Source organism: Polypterus senegalus, chromosome 8 (genome assembly GCF_016835505.1).
Source record: "Polypterus senegalus isolate Bchr_013 chromosome 8, ASM1683550v1, whole genome shotgun sequence".
NCBI lineage: Eukaryota > Metazoa > Chordata > Cladistia > Polypteriformes > Polypteridae > Polypterus > Polypterus senegalus.
Genome location: NC_053161.1, coordinates 15,955,735 through 15,974,887, shown reverse-complemented (window position 1 = coordinate 15,974,887; position 19,153 = coordinate 15,955,735). Strand labels below are relative to the sequence as shown.

The window sequence follows — 19,153 nt, the reverse complement described above, 5'->3', positions numbered from 1 at the left end:
TACCTTTGTATTTGTGATGTACTTAGCTTTACTATCTTTACTATCCTGCATTATTAAACTTTTAAACATTAAAAGCCTTATTGCATTTGTCCTGAACTGTTTTTGTGCAAGTTGAATAACAGAATACTTAATGGTAATACATGTAACAAAAGGCGCAATATTACGCAAATACTGCCAGATGGATGATTGATGGGTAAATTACATATTTTTCTTTACCAGTTTGAAATCCTCTTATATATCACCCAGGTACCCCCTTTAAAGGATAGGTTTGGTATTTCTAAACTTGAAGTTATTTCTTCACAGATATGGTATATATACATTTGCCATGTGAAATTGTGTTCTAAAGTTAAGCATTTTCTGTACATTTAAAATATCTTTAAATAAAACCATCAAGACCCCACAAGTCACAGGTCAGCCAATAAAATTCATGTGAGAGCATGATCTAACAAGGTACAAAGTTTCAGAGACACACCTGGCTGTACAGCTGAAACATTGGCTCAGTCTCTTACCTTCTTTCCTCTCCAGCTTGGAAATAACATTTACAGTAACTTTTTTTTTTCCTTTGCTGGAACACAAAAACATAGCTCTTTCCCTAACTGCCTGTTATGTTGTTTTACCCGAAAGGGAAAAGTTACAACAGATATACCAAAATGGGCTATCATCCTAATTTTTTATATTTATTTAAAGAAATTTAGTTAAGGCTTTGCTCTGTAAGTAGTAAACTCTGTTGGACCTCAAAATACTGACTGTGATTGGGGTGTAGAGTTCCTGTTAAATTTGATAGTCCTGCTTCCCATCTCAAATTCTAGAAAAGCCCAACAAGAAAACAAATTCTCTTAAAAATTCATCATTTTATTTTCCTTACTGATAATTGTAGTTCAGCTGTAGCTCAGCTAATGAAAACAATAACTGAAAACAATAAATATTTAAAAAATGAAGAACGTAGTGGTTTAAGACTTAAAAAAGTAAATAAGTGTTGGGACTCGTAACAAACAATTATACTAAAACAGTTTGAGGGCTGATAAGAAAAATGCACAAATGTCTATGTCACGCTCTGGTACACGCACCCTTCAAATATATTTACACTTAAATTCCATAAGATTTGAAGCTTGACAATGTTGTCCTATTACATAATAAGTTGATCAGACTCATCTGAATAAGTACAGGCTTGGTAACCGTAGAGGGATGCTCCCCAAAAAACATATATATTTTTGAATTTGTTAAATTCTCTGTGTTGTCTGCGGTGATGGCAGAGAAAAAGTTTTAGTTTCATGTTTTCATAGAGAATGGAGATAACAACCTTCCTAATGCAATGGAGTATTTTCCTAAAGTAGCTTTGTTCACAATATTTTAGAAAAGAATGCTTGTGTTTCAGCATATGACTGGATGCCGTACTAGACGTAAATTTTATGGATTATGGAGCACATGCAATTTGAGATTTTTTTCATGGACATTTTGATGTTATTGGCTGTTGTTCAGTGTCGGCTCCCTCATTGATGGTGATTGTATCAGGAATTTTTATCTGTGTTCTCTGTAAAAACATGAGATTAATTTTTTTTCTCAGTTGTAAAACTACAAACTACATGGGGTAAGTAACAGATCCAGCAAAAAATATCATTTCTGGGGGAAGTATTCCTTTAAAACGTATATGGGTAACATAATGGAAGCAATTATTAAAGAAGAGATTCAGCAATAACTATAGAGGGCAAGAGGATTACTGAAGAGTCAAATTGGGTTCAGATGGGAGATGAAGTGCTTCAAGCAAAAAAATCGTTAGATCAGACGGGTTTTTCAAAAAGGGATTGCAACAAAGACTGCTGATCAAACCAGAATACGTTAAAGGTTCATTGTGCAAAATTGTCTGAAATGCAGAAAACAATGGTTTATGGAACAATGTGCTATTTCTTTTGTTCATTAGACTTTGAAAAATTTCTCTTATTGTACTTTTATGGCATTTTGAGGGCCATTGAGGGTTCAATGAACATATTATTTTATTATTGTATTGTCTAATGTTCAGGAATTTTATAACCCAGATTTACATGTATGACCCCATTTTCACTCAATTATCAGCACCCTATCTATTTCTTAATTACTAAGTAAATGCCCAAGTACCCATAACTAGTGAGACAGTCTTTAAATAAAAGGAACTCCATTACTTTCACTTTGAGATACTCTATTGCCATCTACCACCCCAGGAGAACTGGGCTGTGACACTGTAGGGCTGTCAGCGCCTTCTCCATTGTGGAGTCTTTGTTATACTGATAACCTATGGCATTGACTTAATAACACCCTAGTGCTAGATAGCTCAGGATGGATATATACTTACTGCACAAAAGATTAAAGGAACGCTTTTTAATCAGAGTATAGCATCAAGTCAATGAAACTTCTGGGCTATTGATCTGGTCAGTTAAGTAGCAGAGGGGTTTGTTAATCAGTTTCAGCTGCTTTAGTGTTAATGAAATCTACAACAGGTGCACTAGAGGGGCAACAATGAGATGACCCCCAAAACAGGAATGGTTTAACAGGTGGAGGCCACTGACATTTTTCCCTCCTCATTTTTTCTGACTGTTTTTTCACTAGTGTTGCATTTGGCTATGGTCAGTGTCACAACTGGTAGCATGAGGCGATACCTGGACCCTACAGAGGTTGCACAGGTAGTCCATCTTCTCCAGGATGTCACATCAATACATGCCATTGCCAGCAGGTTTGCTGTGTCTCCCAGCACAGTCTCAAAGGCATGTAGGAGATTCCAGGAGGCAGGCAGTTACTCTAGGAGAGCTGGACAGGGCTGTAGAAGGTCTTTAATCCATCAGCAGGACCGTTATCTGCTCCTTTGGGCAAGGAGGAACAGGATGAGTTCTACATAATGACCTCCAGCAGGCCACTGGTGTGAATGCCTCTGTCAAAACAATCAGAAACAAACTTCATGAGGGTGGCCTGAGGGTCCGACGTCCTCTAGTGGGCCCTGTGCTCACTGCCTGACACCATGGAGCTCGATTGGCATTTGCCATAGAATACCAGATTGGCAGGTCCACCACTGGAGCCCTGTGCTTTTCACAAATGAGAGCAGGTTTACCCTGAGCACATGTGATAGATGTGAAAGGGTCTGGAGAAGCCGTGGAGAACATTATTTTGCCAGTAACATCGTCCGGCATGACCGGTTTGGTGGTAGATCAGTGATGGTCTGGGGGGGCATATCCATGGAGGGACGCACAGACTTCTGCAGGCTAGACAACAGCACCATGACTGCCATTAGGTTTCATGATAAAATCCTTGGACCCAGCCAGTCTCCTTAAATACTTTTTGGTCATCACATTGCAGTCATTGGTAAAGTGTTTTTTTTTTAGTATAGGTTAATGAATTAATAAAGCTTTATTTTTGCTTTGTATAATATTCAGAGATTTGTTGTCCTGTGTTTTTCATCAGAATTAACATAAGATTTTTTTGTTCATTTTCTCATTTACAGTATATATAAAATCAATAAAGGTGCTGTACAGTTTTTTTTTTCCATTAAACTGGAGCTTCTTCCTAATGTAATTTATCCAAAATGGATTTTCAAATGGAGAAATGAAACAGAATGGTATTCACGGACATAGATGAACTTAACTTTTAGCAGCCTAAAGAAAGGCTGCTCTCATTATGTTACGCATTCTCATTATTGAAGTTGGTATATTCCATCTATTAACTAAGCCATGTACACATATGGCATCTTTATGCCTTGTTTAGGGCAGAAGAGGGGCCTCAGGACAGCTGGTGCATGTTGGAAAGCAGAGAGAAAGAGTCACACACTCTAGTAAGGTCCCAGTAAGTTACAGTAGCTTGTTTCTACAGGTACAGGAGAAATGCAGGCCATCTGTTACACTGATCCCTCCTCAAGGTCAGCTGTCCTCAGCTGTCTGTAACAAGAGAAGAGCCACATACAGTACATGTCTTAATGTTGCGCATTCTCAGATCCATAGCTAATCAGCAGCCCCTTTCTGATCTGCAAAGTGACTCAGAACTCCTTGAATTAAGATTTTTATGTGCCTTTTTGCTGTGTAATATAAAATAGACAAGGGATATTTCCACAGTGGAAAAAAATAAAGAGAAAGGTAAAGACACAGGATTTTGACTGTTGATGTTTGATGATTTGGCTGTAGAAGCATGGGACAGAGGCAGCAGCTTTAAGGAGTTTCAGAATTTGAAATCCATGTGGGTGAAGTTTTGTTGCCAATCATTAACTGTCTAATAAGAAATTCACTATTCAGTTACATACGTAATTATAAATATCTCTAAGGTTTAGGAAAACCTTAAAGGAAACAATTATCTTAAAGGCAGAGCTGTAGCTAATAAATAGTCTTTGGCATGGGCCTTCACTTGTCAAAGTGTTGAGGGGTGATAAGTAGGCCTAGAGAGATTATGCCATCCATTTCCCTGTTAATTTTAGACTAGTGCTTTCCAAGCATTGGGTAAGTCATTTTGCTTGGACAGAGGCCATTCTAAATGTAAAGATTTGACTTAATATATCTATGAATACATCAGTTTGCTGTTCAGTAAAGTTTGGGGTTCATCAAATTTTCCTTATAATTTGATGACTTCCACTTTGATTTGTATTGCAGTTTTATTAATCCTTTAAAGACCAGCAATGGATCAAATCTATGGATGACACCACCATAGTGGGGCTCATTTCTGGGGGGAATGAGTCAATTTATCAGAACGAGGTGAAGCGGCTGTGTGTGCACCACCAAAACCATGGAGCTGATTTTTTTGACCTTAGGAGGAGGAAAACAGATATTCAGTGTGCACATAAAGGAACATCTGATGTGGAGCACTAACACCACAAAGCTGGTAAAGAAAGCACAGCAGAGAGTTCACTTCCTAAGGATAATTTAACTCAAAAACTGCTTATGTCCTTCTATTGTTGCTCTGTAGAGAGCATATTAACTTACTGCATCTATGTATGGTTTGCCAGCTGCACGATATCAGACAGAAAAACGCTCCAGGGGGTCCTCAACACTACTCAGAAGATTAGTGGATGTTCTCTCCCATCCCTGGAAGATCTTTACATTTCCCATTACTTAAAAAGACCCAGAGCATACTTAAAGATCCATTCCAGCCCAGTCACTCTCTGTTTGAACTGCTCCCCTCGGGTAAATGTTTTTGGACAATAAAAACACAAACAACCTGATTAAAAAACAATTTTTATTCAAAGGCCATAAATATGCTAAATGCTGCTCATATTGTGAAACCTTAAATTATGCAATGATTGAATACCTGCAGATGGTCTTGTATGTATGGCATGGTGTGTATATTCTTATAGTTTTTATTATCCCTTTTTGCTTTGCACTGATAGGTTGGTACCCCAATTTCACAAAATACGCAATGATAATAAAGACGAACAAAACATTTATCCTATTTTGACTGAACTGTGTAACATACTCAATGTAAAGTTTCACCATAATTTTATTTTCCCTGTGCTTCTCTTTTACGTTTTAAGGTTTATAGGGTCATTCTTGTAACTTGTACAGAGTATTGTAAAATTATTAATTGTATGTACTACTCAATGTACACCAATTATTCCTCAATGTGGAGTCATGATTTTTAAATTGCTCCTGCACTGTTGCAAAAATCCTTTCAATAATAATATACAGTACATGTAAGTATTCTAGTATCCCACTTGTGCAGGTAGTGGCACTCCCACAGGACCTAGATGAGGGCTGACAATTAGTTTACTATAAATCATAATTACTGCTCTCCAATCCAGAGGTACAACATGCTGTATGTACAGTATTCCTAAAAAGAAAGAGTAAATTACGTGTATTTCCAAAAACAAAGATCTGCAATGCATGCATGAACATTCATGTTGTTTTCGTTAATCAAGTACTACAATACATTTAATGACACACCAACACATTGTGTGGGCCTACCAAATATAATAATCTCATTAAAATATATATTTTTCCCCGTTTTTGCCAGTAATTTCTAAGGTAAAAACCAACACTTAATTACCATTTATTTTGATTACTGATTGCAAGAAATAACACAAAAACAGCGTAAAGTGTTGGGGTACCCAATGGCAAACCTGTATAACTGAATGAAGAAGAAAAACTAACACGAAACGAATGTTAAATATCTCTTCTCAGATGGGAGTCTAGTCATGACTGTGTAAAAAAGGCGGATCTTCTGGCTTTAAGTGTTTACAATAGGAAGAGACAGGTCCAGGTGGACAGACACTGGAAGTGACATCATCAGCGCTGGAAAAGCTAGTAATCTTCCGATCTGTAGAGAAAGGAAAAGAATAGGCATTAGTACACAGCACCAACCTCTGGAACAGCTGGGAATTACCTTCACCAGAGCCTTTAATCTGTCCTCTATGCACATGTGTGTTGACTTTGACATATAAAGGTTATAACAAGATTAATGAGCATAAAAATTTTAGAATTCATTAACAAAATCAATAGGAGATAAAGATGTCAATCAAGTCTATGAACCTTTGTTAATTTTTCTACAAAATCCTCTTCTTGGTCAATGTATTATGACCCTATTTTGGAAGTCTCAAGGCTTCTTGTGGTAGAAGTTTCCATGTGTAAACAACCTTATATGACTGCCTAGATGGCAGATCTTTAAAAGCCTAAATAGGGGGTTAGATACAGACCAAAGAGAGAGTGGAAATAAGTTGCTAGCTGTTCTTCTCGATGCTCTACAAGCAAAGATGAACAGAATACAGCTGTTGTGTAACAAGATGATCTTTTTACACTCTGGAAGTTTATTAGTTAATGCACAAAAAAGCTTTTGGATTGTCTGCAGGTGGAAACTACTATTGACAGTGGCCCTTGGTGTCCACAATTTGATCAGTACACATCCCTTGGCTCCCTAAAAATATTTCCCGTTATTCAGTGATGGTTATTGTGGGAGCTGATCAGATGATCAGTGACATCTGTATTCCAATTCCTAAGATGCAAGGTGCTTTATTCAATGAGCTAGTACATTACAGTAATAGCATCAGTTTAGGTGTCTCCATGTTTTCTTAGAATTTGTCAATCAGCATTCAATAAATTCAGTAATCTTTCATTGTTGGAATAAGTTTTTGTTTTCAGCCATTTTCTTAAAGTGAGCTATAAACACATAAGAGCAGCACTTGATATCATTTGTTATTCACATGTGTGATGTTGATGGAACAACTAGTCATAATGCTATGCACTTTAGTATTGTCAGGCATTACTTGAAGTAGTTTATTACTTTTGGTATGAACCTCATGTATTATAAAACTGTACTACATTTATAAATGTTGTGGAAGATTTCACTTTATTAAAGGTACAGTATATAAAATAAAATGTTTTTATTTAAAATAACAAATACTGTTTTGCAAGCTGTCAAAAAAAAATATTCTACTTTAAGGAAAAAACAGATTTGAAAACTACAACATAAAACAACAATTCACCACTGTAGTAAGCTAGAGCTTTGAGCATGCTTATGGGAGACTGAACCAGCAACTTTCAATGTCCCAAGCACTCTAAAATGCACTGTTAAAAGATGAATCCATTTGGTGTAGAGCTCTGTAAAACAGCTGATGCATTCATATAGCTGCTACACCCTTACTTTTAAACCACAGACAGTCTTATTTCTTCTTTTTCGGACATTGGGTTGGGCACAAGATGCACTCAGCCCTCAAAAGGAACACAGCCAGCATAATTCATCTTCTTAGTACAACACACTGAGCCAAACCAAGACTTAAATAAGCTCCTTGAAGTAACAAGGCTTGTTAATGTTTGTACAAAACACAATATTTAAGATTAAAAACTTAAAAAAAAAAAATATATATATATATATACAGTATATATATATATATATATATATATATATATATATATATATATATATATATATATGTGTGTGTGTGTGTATATATACAGTATATTGAACAAGACTTTGATAGGCAAATGCAAACTGATGTTCTGTCTGGCTTTCAATGAAATAAATTCATCTCTCGATCCATCCATTTTGAAGTCCACTTAATTGAAATAAAGGATTTCAAGAGGCTGGAGTCTAACTTTGCAGAATTAGGTATAAGGCAGGAACCAGCCCTGGACATTTGGCATTCCCAGGTTTTCTTCCATCCAGGTGCTTACATTGCAAAATCAGAAGGACTCTGTAAGTACGTGAAAAAGAAATACAACTGCTACTTCCACTAAATTGAAAATATGTGCACCTTAGGTAGATTGTTTGTTTTTAACTGGAACAGTTTATGTGAAAGTGTAGCTTACAACAGACTGCCTATGTAGGGTTGTTTTTTACTTTCTTACCTGATTGAACACCCTGTGAAAAGCTGTCACTTTAACTCTGTTACCATATATCATAGATTTTAACAGGATTTTGAGAAATCAGGATTTTAAATTCACTCCCTTAAAAGTGCAGTTCACTTTAGTGGTTAACTTACAATCAATTGAACCTCTAATATTTGGACTTGGGATATCCTTCTCCATAATAAACTTAATTTCTTGAAACAGATTTTCTCTTTGGTGGGGTAAGGACCTTATTGATTTGCTTCTTTAAGAGCTTGGACCTTTGCTACAAAGTGTTTAAGGTCAAGGAACTGTTCACTGATACCAGAGTAATGAAGAACTGGACTCCATTATAATTAAGTAAATGGAAATACAATGTTTTTTTTTGTTTGGACCAAGTCAAGATTCAAGTTGCAATCACTATTTTGAACTTGCATTTTTTAATACTTTATATTGGACCAGCATTGTAAAGATAATTGCACTGATCCAACTCACTGATAATGAAGTAATAATCATGAATTAGATAAATACAGGAAAAAATGTCCCTGGTTTACTACTCTGAGTGCCCAGAGCCAAAGGCAAAACCTGTGGTTTCAATCTCCAAAGGAGGAATATGGCCAGGTCTTTTGTTTTCCTCTTAATAATTGACAGTATTATGGTTAGCTGTCTATCTTAAGACTATATATAACAAGAAAATATAGCACAGATAAAATAGGTATGAAGAATTGGGAGAAGATGCTCCAAAGAGACCAGGTTTAAATTTTAAAAGTACCTTTCAAGTAATTGGAAGCCAAACAAGGAATAAAAAAATAAAGTTAAGAAATGGCACATGTAAGATCCAGAAACATTGCTGAACTTATTTTTTTTTTCACCAAGCACTGTGAGCCTCTGAAAATTACAGAATATTTATTCATTCATTTATTCAAGCTGCTGCTGGGATTATTGATTGTACACTACCAGCTCAGGTTCTTCTTGCATGAAAGATGCTCCTGGATGTGCATTTGCAAACAAGCTCATTGTTTGTCTCGGTACCATCAAGACATGTTGTCTGCTGACTTTCTACAGCTGAACATGAATCTTAGAGGAATCTTCAGTTCAGTTTAGAAACATACATATTTCTGAGTAGATCTTAGTTCCTGCAAGCATCCCCATATTCCTCTGTCACCAGGTTTAGAGACATAGTAAAGTCTGAAAATCACATCTCTGCAGCAGTCAGGTTGTCTTTCTGCTAATTAGGTTTGCTGTTATTGTAATATTTTCATTTCCTTCTTTACTCCAGAAATACTCTTAAACTCTTTTATAATGTAATAAATGGATTACTGTGATTCACTTTGTAGTGGTTTTCCTGGAAAATCAACCTAAAATACTACTGCCAAGAGTCCTGACATGGGATAAGTATATTAAATACACTACCTTCCAAATTGCTTGATTAAATTGCCTTCATGTACAGTACTGCTTTATATTACAAATTATTCTGTTGACGTACAAAGCTGTTCATTTTCACTTCCAGATTGCATGTCATTGTTATTTTCCTAATACTAACTTATCAAACTCATCTGATATTTGGATGCTTGCTTTCTCATTATTCAATATACTGTATAATTGCTATGCCGTTGTTGATGAATATTTAGCATTAAGACCCAATCTCTTTTGATTTCTCTTTGTTTCTAGCTGTGTTTTTTAAGCTTCTCTCACTGTTCATAATTAAACCACACTTCAAAAAATGCAAAACCTTTATACAAAAAAACAATCTTCCAATGGGATAAACAAAATTGATTTGACAACATGTCTTTAAATAGGCTAAATAATCTTAAATACAAATTTCTTTGTAAGTCAACAAATCTTGCAATTAGGACATTCACATTTAATAGCTATATTATGTTATAGCTTTTAAAACTGTTCATGTGCTTAAATTTAATTGTTTTCAGTTTAGACTGTATTATAACTGGGTATACTTTATATTCTAATTCTATTTTTTATACCAACTCAGTGAATGCCCGTTCTACACTATTGCTTTGTCAGTACATTCTTTCAATCCACTCTCACCATTTACTGGTGTTCTCATCGGGTCTGTTTTATCAAAATGTATCCACATTCAGTGGTCTTACTCTGTAATTTATTTTGAGATGTTCACATTTTAAGAGCGCTTTGCAATGGTATACTTTATAAAAGCAGCTTTATTATTTAAATATTTTTGATTGAAGCACTATGACTTTTAAACCGTTGGATATTTTACGGCCACCTATCTTCTTCAGACGATTTCTCGGTTGCTAGTGCGGGTTTAGTGCACTTGTGTTGAATCCATAAAAATGAGAAGATTACAGCCTGGACACCACCAGTCAAGTGCTGCACATAAGAGATAAATGGCTGCTTCTTGTTTGCATTGTCTGTGCTTGGAGACCAATGACAGTGTTAAAGATTAGTTAGATGTGAAATTTGGTCAAATAACCACACCGAATTATGTGACGCGATTCACGAAAATACATAGAATTCAACTAAATCCCATATTCCTGTAGTACAAACATGACAAATCTTGAAAACGTTTCGTTATCGAGAAGCTCTCTTCAAGCAACCGTATCTCTTTCCGATGCAACTGCCGTCATAAAGCTTAAGAGCAAGTAACCACAGACGCCGGGACTCAGGAGCCGCTATTCCAGGCGCAGAATGCAGCCTACCCTGATCATTGTGCAGCACGTTGATGGACAAAGGACTTGACCAATCGGCACTCAAAACAGGAGCATTGATGTCATAAACATCCATTTAGAGACTAGCAGAGGCGGTCGCTTCTGAAAACAATCCTCAAGGTTTTGTCGCTTGCAAAAACTGAATTGGCTAGAGGCTAGAGAATGGAAGAGGGATGCAGTTAGGAATGGAGAGGAAAGCGCATCATTCATTACCTGAAGAATCGATTTGCTTGTAGTAGTGATACAAGAAGCTGGGTCAGGCCGCATTAGTGGGGAACTTGGAATAAGGCGAGAAACGGAGAGAAACGGAGAAACACCCACACAGGGGAAGAAAGCGCAAGATTAGCGTCGGCGGAGGAGGAGACGCGTTGAGTCCAGGAATGCGTCGCCTTGCATCTGAGTCTGTCACTTTCGCAGCCTGTTACTTCGCTTGGGCCACGCGTTATTTTGAACACTGTCTACTGGGGTGTACTTCACGGATCTTGCCGTTGAAATAATAAAGAAGGAGACCACTTGAACGCGTTGCTGTCATTCAGATTATCGGGAAAAGTTTGTACATCCTTACGACTGAAAACATTCGTCTTGGCGACCGTTGCTTGTGGAAACTGCTGTGTCGTGTGTCCCATTCTTGAGGTGGAGATCCCTTCTTGTCAAGCTAGGCACACTTTTCGTCTATTTGAGAAACAAAGTGGAATATTTCTTCTCCACGGGCCAAGTGGAGCATTTTTAAGGATAATTTTTAATCAGAAAAATACATGACTTTCCACCCCTGTCATACAACAAACGCACCATGGTGAATACGGACGGGAACTAAGCTACGGGAGACAGAGAGACACTGTGATGTCGAGCACACCCTCTCATTAATGGGAATAAATCAAAGACCCCGGAATTCAATGAACTGCTACCAGACGACAGCGATGTAGGATACGTGTCACCCATAGAGAACAAAGAGAAACAGAGAGATGTCGATGATTTGGACTGTTTTACATTACGATTGTTGTTTCGAGCAAAATTAGGTGCGTGTTACAGCAAGCGAAAGACAAGGACATTTTTAGGGGACCGTCTTTTTTCTTTGTATGTGTTGCCTTTAATTAGTACAGGAGTGCAGAATCACAATATACATTTTATTTTACTTTAAACTTCGATCGCGGCAGCACAAAAATACATGTTTTTTTCAGTTTCGCATCATCCAGAGCGTCGTCTTGGAGGAATTCTTTGCAGGAGTGGATGAACACAACAAGCCAGTAAGCCCACAAACGAACGATGCCATGAGCTCTAAGCAATGGGAGGAATGAGTGCTTTGATCGCAAAAGTGGGGGTCTTATGCTGCGCAGCTTTCCAGCTGTCCCCAACCTTCAGCGCCTTCGTGTTATGCTCCCTGATGTTGGCCCCCTTTGCATCTTTATCAGGTAAGAAAGACAAGACTGAACCATCAATTCATGGCGATCAGTTTGTGTCGTTGTAGGGTTTTCATTCCATGGATTCAGCCAAACCGTTATTCGATACTGAGATGCAATATCGTGTATCGGAAAAGCAAGGAGTACACCTGAATCCTAAGGAGGAGATAAAGGTGTAGGAACTTAGCGTCCGGTTGTCTGGTTTGGGTAAAGAAGCATGTATGTTGGTTTAGGGTTGTCGTGCTGTTGGATTTTCGGCTGTTATATTTTACGCGCACGCGTGCTGGAACGCAGACACCTGCTCGACAGGTACTGAGAAAGAGCGCAGCACCGGGCAAGGCGAAGAGAAGCCCAAAAGTAGACCGGAAATTTAAGTTGTATTGTAAAAGAACAAGCGTTTCTGTTCTTTAGATTTTATAGTGGGTTATGTTCCTAGGCAGGATTCTTGTGACAATGATTGTGGTAACAGTCGGCTTATCTAGGACAGTTGGAGTGTGATAATAAAGCATAATGTCTTAAGAAACTTGCTAGTGTTGTAGCAGAAGAAAAAAAGTGTATAGATTTATTGTATTTTTCTCACTTCTTACAGCATACAGTTAGCTTCTTACTTGCTTTCGATAATCAACATGCAACACGTCGCCACTCACTAGCGCCATTCCTAGTGCATATAACAACCTTACCTCAAACGTCTGTTTTCCTTATCTGTTATACAGTAGATGTTTGTATTTAGGTGGGCACAGTGGGTGGAGCTGCTACATCGGGGATCCAATGTCCTGGGTCCTGCATCTAGATGTTGTCTGTGTATTTTAATGTGTTCTTCCTCCATGCACCATATATGTAAAACAATATAACATTCATAAATCAATAAATCCAAATCTATCTATCGTTAGTGCTGTTGTCTTCATTCTCCTATATCTGCAGGTACTCCAGTTTCCAGACGTTTGACTGTAATGCATTGTTTATTTATTATGAACATTTATTTTAATTCTTTTTGTGTTCTAACTTCAGTCAGTCAGTCATCTTCCAACCCGTTATATCCTAACACAGGGTCACGGGGGTCTGCTGGTGCCAATCCCAGCCAGCACAGGGAACAAGACAGGGAACAAATCCCAGGCAGGGCACCCGCCCACCGCAGGGCATACACACCCACACACCAAGCACACACCAGGGACAGTTTAGGATCGCCAATGCACCCAACCTGCATGTCTTTGGACTGTGGGAGGAAACCCACGCAGACATGGGGAGAACATGCAAACTCCACACAGGGAGGACACGGAAAGCAAACCCAGGTCACCTTACTGTGAGGCAGCAGTGCTACCCACTGTGCCACCGTGCCGCCCTGTGTTCTAATTTATCAGTGAAATTGAATTAATTTAGAGTTGATTTCAGTTATTGATTTGTGACAGATATTGCTTTTGTTTAGTCAGCTTTGGGCAAAGGTTTCATTTTTAGGCTGAGCTTTTGTTTATGTTTAGACAGTATTTCGTTTTAATTATAATTAATAACTGGTGAATTTCTAACTGATATTAACAGTTAGGTTTTGTAATTTAAGAGTGGTAACTCGCTTGTATTTGGTTCTTAGTTCTTCACTTGTCATGATCAATTTTGTAACCTTGTGCTATAACCCTTATTCCTAAACAGTCCCCAAGACTAATGTTGACATAATTATGTTGACCTCTATTTTAAGCCTTTGGAACAAGTATCGTCTAAGCAAATAAATGTAAATGTTGACACATAACACTTTCAAACCCAGGCAATCCAATTCAGTGCTTGGAGGGCAGGAGCCTCTGCTAACGACGTGAGGTGCAAGGCATGAACCAGCTATGGACAGGGCGGCAGCCTATCTTGGGTGGGAAAGGGAGTGTAGTTCATTTAAGATTGCCACCTAACCTAACACACATATTTGACATTTAAGAGAAATACATAGCACACACACCCATACACAACCATATTCACACAGGGCTAATTTTTAGCACACTCATATTTGGGATAAAGGAAGCAAACTGAGGCAACTAGAGGAAAACCCACACAGATATGAGGAGAACATGCATGCTGTACCAAGAGAAAGGCCAAATATAGGCTTCAGATCTAGGATCTGGATCTAGGAGGGACCAGCCCTACCCCCATGTCATAGTACACAAGGAAAATAATACGTTCAGCTAGAAGAAAAGGATAATTAGTTAGCATTCTTTATTGGCAAGACAGGAAGTGACAGCATTCTGCTAGAGAACAATCAGATGGAAGATTTTACCTCTGGTTCTCATGGGTCAGACTATTTCCAGCATAACATCATTTGATTATTAATCTGATTACTCATTCACAATGGAAACAACAACAAAAATATTTTTTATTGCACTCTTCATAGTTGCATCTGAAACTCTGCTTCCATCTAGCTTTTGAAACTGGTTATCCAGCATGGTGCTCTGGACAGCTGGAGCCTACCTTGGCTACCATGAGCACAATACATGAACCAGTTTATCATATGGCACTTAAAAGTCCAGCATAAGCAACAGACAAGTTGCATTTTATAAACGTGTAATAAAATAGTGGATGGCAGTGGAAGTGGAGATTCCCACTGCAGGAGTTTGGAATGAGGTGTTATGAGAGGTATGAGTTACCCAGCTTTATCAATCTGTGTGACTAGTGAGGCTAAGTGTGGAGAGCCAGTGCTGAATGAAGGTAAAGCAAACAGCCAAATTGGTGGGCTATAGGGGGTTATGTCTCTGTATTCAATACAGAGAGTTGAACAAGCTAACCGTTAAGATAAATTATCCCTTGTCCCTTATTTCTTCAAAGAGGCTAAGAGTGGAGAGTCAGTGCTGAATGAAAGTAAGACTTTTCCTTGTCTGATTTTAAAAACAAATACAGTTTCTGTAAGCTGTCATGGTTATGTCCTCTGCAGTTTTTAACCTCTTCAGTTGAAGAGTTACTGTGCAAAACATACTTAGCCCACTCAGCAGTATTTAACATGTAACAATTTTAAGCAAGTTTTGAATATTCAGATTTGATTCTCAAGTCTTTTAAACTGTAAGGATTACCAATTGGTGGTGTCCAACTTTGCATACATTTTATATGATAAAACAGTGGACCATTTATGGTTTCTTTTTAAACATCACTTTATATTGCTGTGAAATACATCTCAGTCTATTGTGCATTGCTATATTTCTAGTTTTAAAAAAAAAACAACTAGTATTTCTATACTACTTCTATGGATGAGTTTAATTTCATTGCCATGATTTTGATTGTTTAAAGTTATAATTTTAATCCATCTGACAAACCAATTCTCTCCTTAAGGGTTGCAGGGAACCAATACCTCTCCTGGCACCACTGAGAGAAAGTCAAGAACCCGCCTTGGGTGTGCCAATGTAGAAATACCAAATACTGTAACCAAATTTGCACATCAATGTGTTGTGGCAGGAAAACATGACCACTCACAGGAAATGCAACACATACATGGGGAGAAGATACCAACCTTACACAGACAGTGCTGAGATTCACATGTACGTTTTGACTTTTTAGCTGTGATTTTGTGGTATACATAACCTGCTTCCACCCCACTTTGTAACTGCAATAAAATGTAGTTAGAGATAGATTTTTCGCTTTTCGAAACTCTTATCTGGTCTAATGATGTTTCATTTGAATGAGACATAAACTTTGAAGAAAAGATAATCTAGCTATAGAGCATTTGTATGAAAAGACAGCTGCAGAAACCTTTTTAAAAACTTTTAAACGCAAACTTGTATAAAACAGAACTTTACAAACTGGGTGTTGCAACCCCATCAGGCATCACAATACACTTTGGAGGGTGTTACAAAGATATTGCTCTAATTTGTTTTAAATTTTTAATTTCATTTTTTACTTTCAATTTGGAGCAAACAAATCTGAAGCAGAGATGTCAGTTTAGTCATGGTTATATAGTCGAACACAGCCTAAATATTATGGGTGTTACATAGACATTGACACTGTATGTGCTTTTTGTAATTCTTCTTGTTATTTTAACTTTTTTGCTTGTTGTGTGTCTGCAAAACATGACATGCTTATGACTTTTGTCCATTTCCTTAATCTCCATATTGATATATTTACCTTTGAAATGAGCCAAAACAACAAAAAAATGTTGTTTTGTCTAAAAGAAACATATAAATACCAAACCATCAATATAATCACAGTGGAAAAGGTATGCCAAATATCAACGATACTCCTTATGTTATTGTACCTTACCATAACGCAAGGCATATTGACTTCCACATTTCCCCTGACACAAACGTTGACAGTTGCTACACTGTGAACGGTGCTAAGGGTTGGTGTCTGCAACAACCGTTTTTTTGGACCAGTTCCATTTCTACTATGCCCTGCAGTATCAGGAGATAAAAACATCCATGTCATCTGCAGTGACAAGCAAGTGGTTTACTGTGATTTTTCTGACACTGCTTGGCATAGCAGCTCATTTCAACAACTGTTTAATCCAACCAGACTATCATTGACAAATCGTAAATACATTAGTCCTGATAATCATGATCATCAGACATCTTTAGAATGGGGTTACCCATAAAAAACAACGAGGATGTACAGGATTGCTAAAAGTACTATGAAGCTGACACAAAACATGAACGTCACTAAAACTTGGTAGGTCAGAATCTACCGGACAGGTGTTAGTTTTCTTGTCTGTGTCAGTGTCTGATGGCCAATTCACATCATCATCACTCTCGCTTTGGCAAACACTGGTAACCACACACTGGATGAATGGAATATGGTAGATGACAAGGTTATGATAATAGCGACAGACAGTAGAGCAAACAGAGTAAAATTTGTACATTTATCACTTTTGCAAATGGTTTAAATTCTGAGATTAAACATTAAGGGGAGAAATGTGCACATAACTGAAAAAATATTTTATAAAAAAAAACTGAAAATGAGAATGTTTTTTTGCCCATTTGATAGTTTTTGAAAAAACTAAATAGGACTTTACTGGTCCATTAACTCTTATCTTGCCTTTGTGTGCTGGCCAGTCCTTATCTTTAAAGAACAATAAATAAAGGAGAGTTATTTGTAGTGACTGAGGCAGTCAAACACTATCATACCATAGTGTCCCAATAAGATGAGCCTACACATATTGAGCAGTTTTAGCTAATAAATTATTAAGTTAAACCCAGAAAACTAGCCTTGACCATCTGAAAGCGCTCCACTTCAAATAGAGAAATATCTGGAGGAAGGCAGGCAGGCTGTTTTCACTGTCACACTTGTTTAGTTATGGCAAGCCATAGTGGCTGTGTAACATGAACTTGCCCTTGTGGCGTTGGATCTTGTGTGAGCCCCTGCTTCATAAGCATTTGTTGGACAAATATTCTCTATTTGTGGACAGTTGTCATCTGAATTGTGAACCAGAATAACTTGTGAAAGGCGCTATATAGGCACCTATATAGGTTTATTTTTCTTCAGTTGTGGGGCACGTCTTCCCCGTGTCCCACAGGCAGTACACAGTCCCAAAAGCACACCAAACAAAATAAAGCAAAGCACCAAAACAAGAAACACTCTCTTCACCATCACTCCTCCTGGCAAGTGTTGTCCTCCTCCTCCCAACTCTGGCTCCTGGAGTGGTGGCTGCTGGCTCCTTATATAGCCCAACCAAATTCAGGCTGTACTTCTGGGTGTGGCTGCTTTCCAGCCCACACAGGCTCATTAAGCCATGCAGCTCATCCTGGCGGTGGCCCAACGGGGATGATCTCCGGTGTAACATAATCATGGCCCGGATGCAACCCAGGGGGCTGCCACCAAGTCTTCCGGGGGACATAAAGTACCTCCCATGGCTGCTCCCCCGGATCCAGTGCCAAAGGGGCGTCTTGGCTGGGCATGGGTCCTGGCCATCTGCCACAAACTACTACACTGGAGCACAGAGATATCTTGAAAATTAACAGAAAGATGTATAACTGAATCACACTAACAATTAGGCACTTTTTTTTATCAATGTTATGATGGGAATTCAGTAAAGTAAATTGTGCAATGGGGAAAGAAGTATTTGTTATTTGATTTACAGTATACCATTTACATTTGGATTGCTAATTGTCATGAAAAAGTAACCCTTGTTCTGCACAAATGATCACAAAGTATAACAAGTGTCTTATACAATGGTTCATATTTGGTTTCTGTTTTTATTTTTGTTTGTTTTTAACAGGACATACCTTTAGGCATCTACTATTATTAAACAAATATTATATCCAAACCTAGTAAGTCTACACTTCTTTTGTTGAGGCACAAAAATAACCTACATAACATTGTTGTAATCATACCATAATTACTAAAACTAATACTGAAACTTATATATAAAAAAATAAAATGTCTTTATGACATGAAAGCTATACTAAAAAATAAAAATAGAGTAGGAAGGCTAACTAAAGCTAAATTGAAAGTGAAAGTAAAATCAGAAGTAATATAAACATATGAACTAGTATTAAAGTATAAAAAATCAAATCTTGATTCCGGCGACCTTTTTTTTTCATTATACATTTGTCTTAGCCAGCGACATTTGTGACAAGCCAGCCCTCACCTAAGATGCAGACTGCTTGTTACCTGTGTATCAGCCAAGTTAGCTAAAATAAGCATTGCTGACATCGGAAAGTCTCCTTAAAATTGCAATTTTAAATGAATACGCCAAATCAAAAACATTTTTTTAATATGATACTTAGCCCATATAATATGTAGCAATAACCAAGAAGAATTTCTAATCTCAAATTTTAATGGAGAGTGAATATACAAAAAGAAGCATTCTGATAGAATGAATGCCTATGGAGACCAAAGCTGGACTACAGCAAACAAT

At 37.6% G+C, this 19,153-nt stretch overlaps 1 protein-coding gene across 3 annotated transcripts in view; it reads left to right on the top strand.

Annotated features, from left to right (window-relative positions):
• Nucleotides 1-11,077: 11,077 nt before the first annotated feature.
• The window catches only part of LOC120533816 (UPF0606 protein KIAA1549-like), a 209,018-nt gene continuing 200,942 nt past the window's right edge, over nucleotides 11,078-19,153 (top strand). For all 3 annotated transcript variants that reach the window (XM_039760822.1, XM_039760823.1, XM_039760821.1), the window contains exon 1: nucleotides 11,078-12,354. In XM_039760822.1, the coding sequence (XP_039616756.1) occupies nucleotides 12,228-12,354 (127 nt within the window). In that variant the 5' untranslated portion in view covers nucleotides 11,078-12,227. The remainder of the gene's footprint in view (nucleotides 12,355-19,153) is intronic.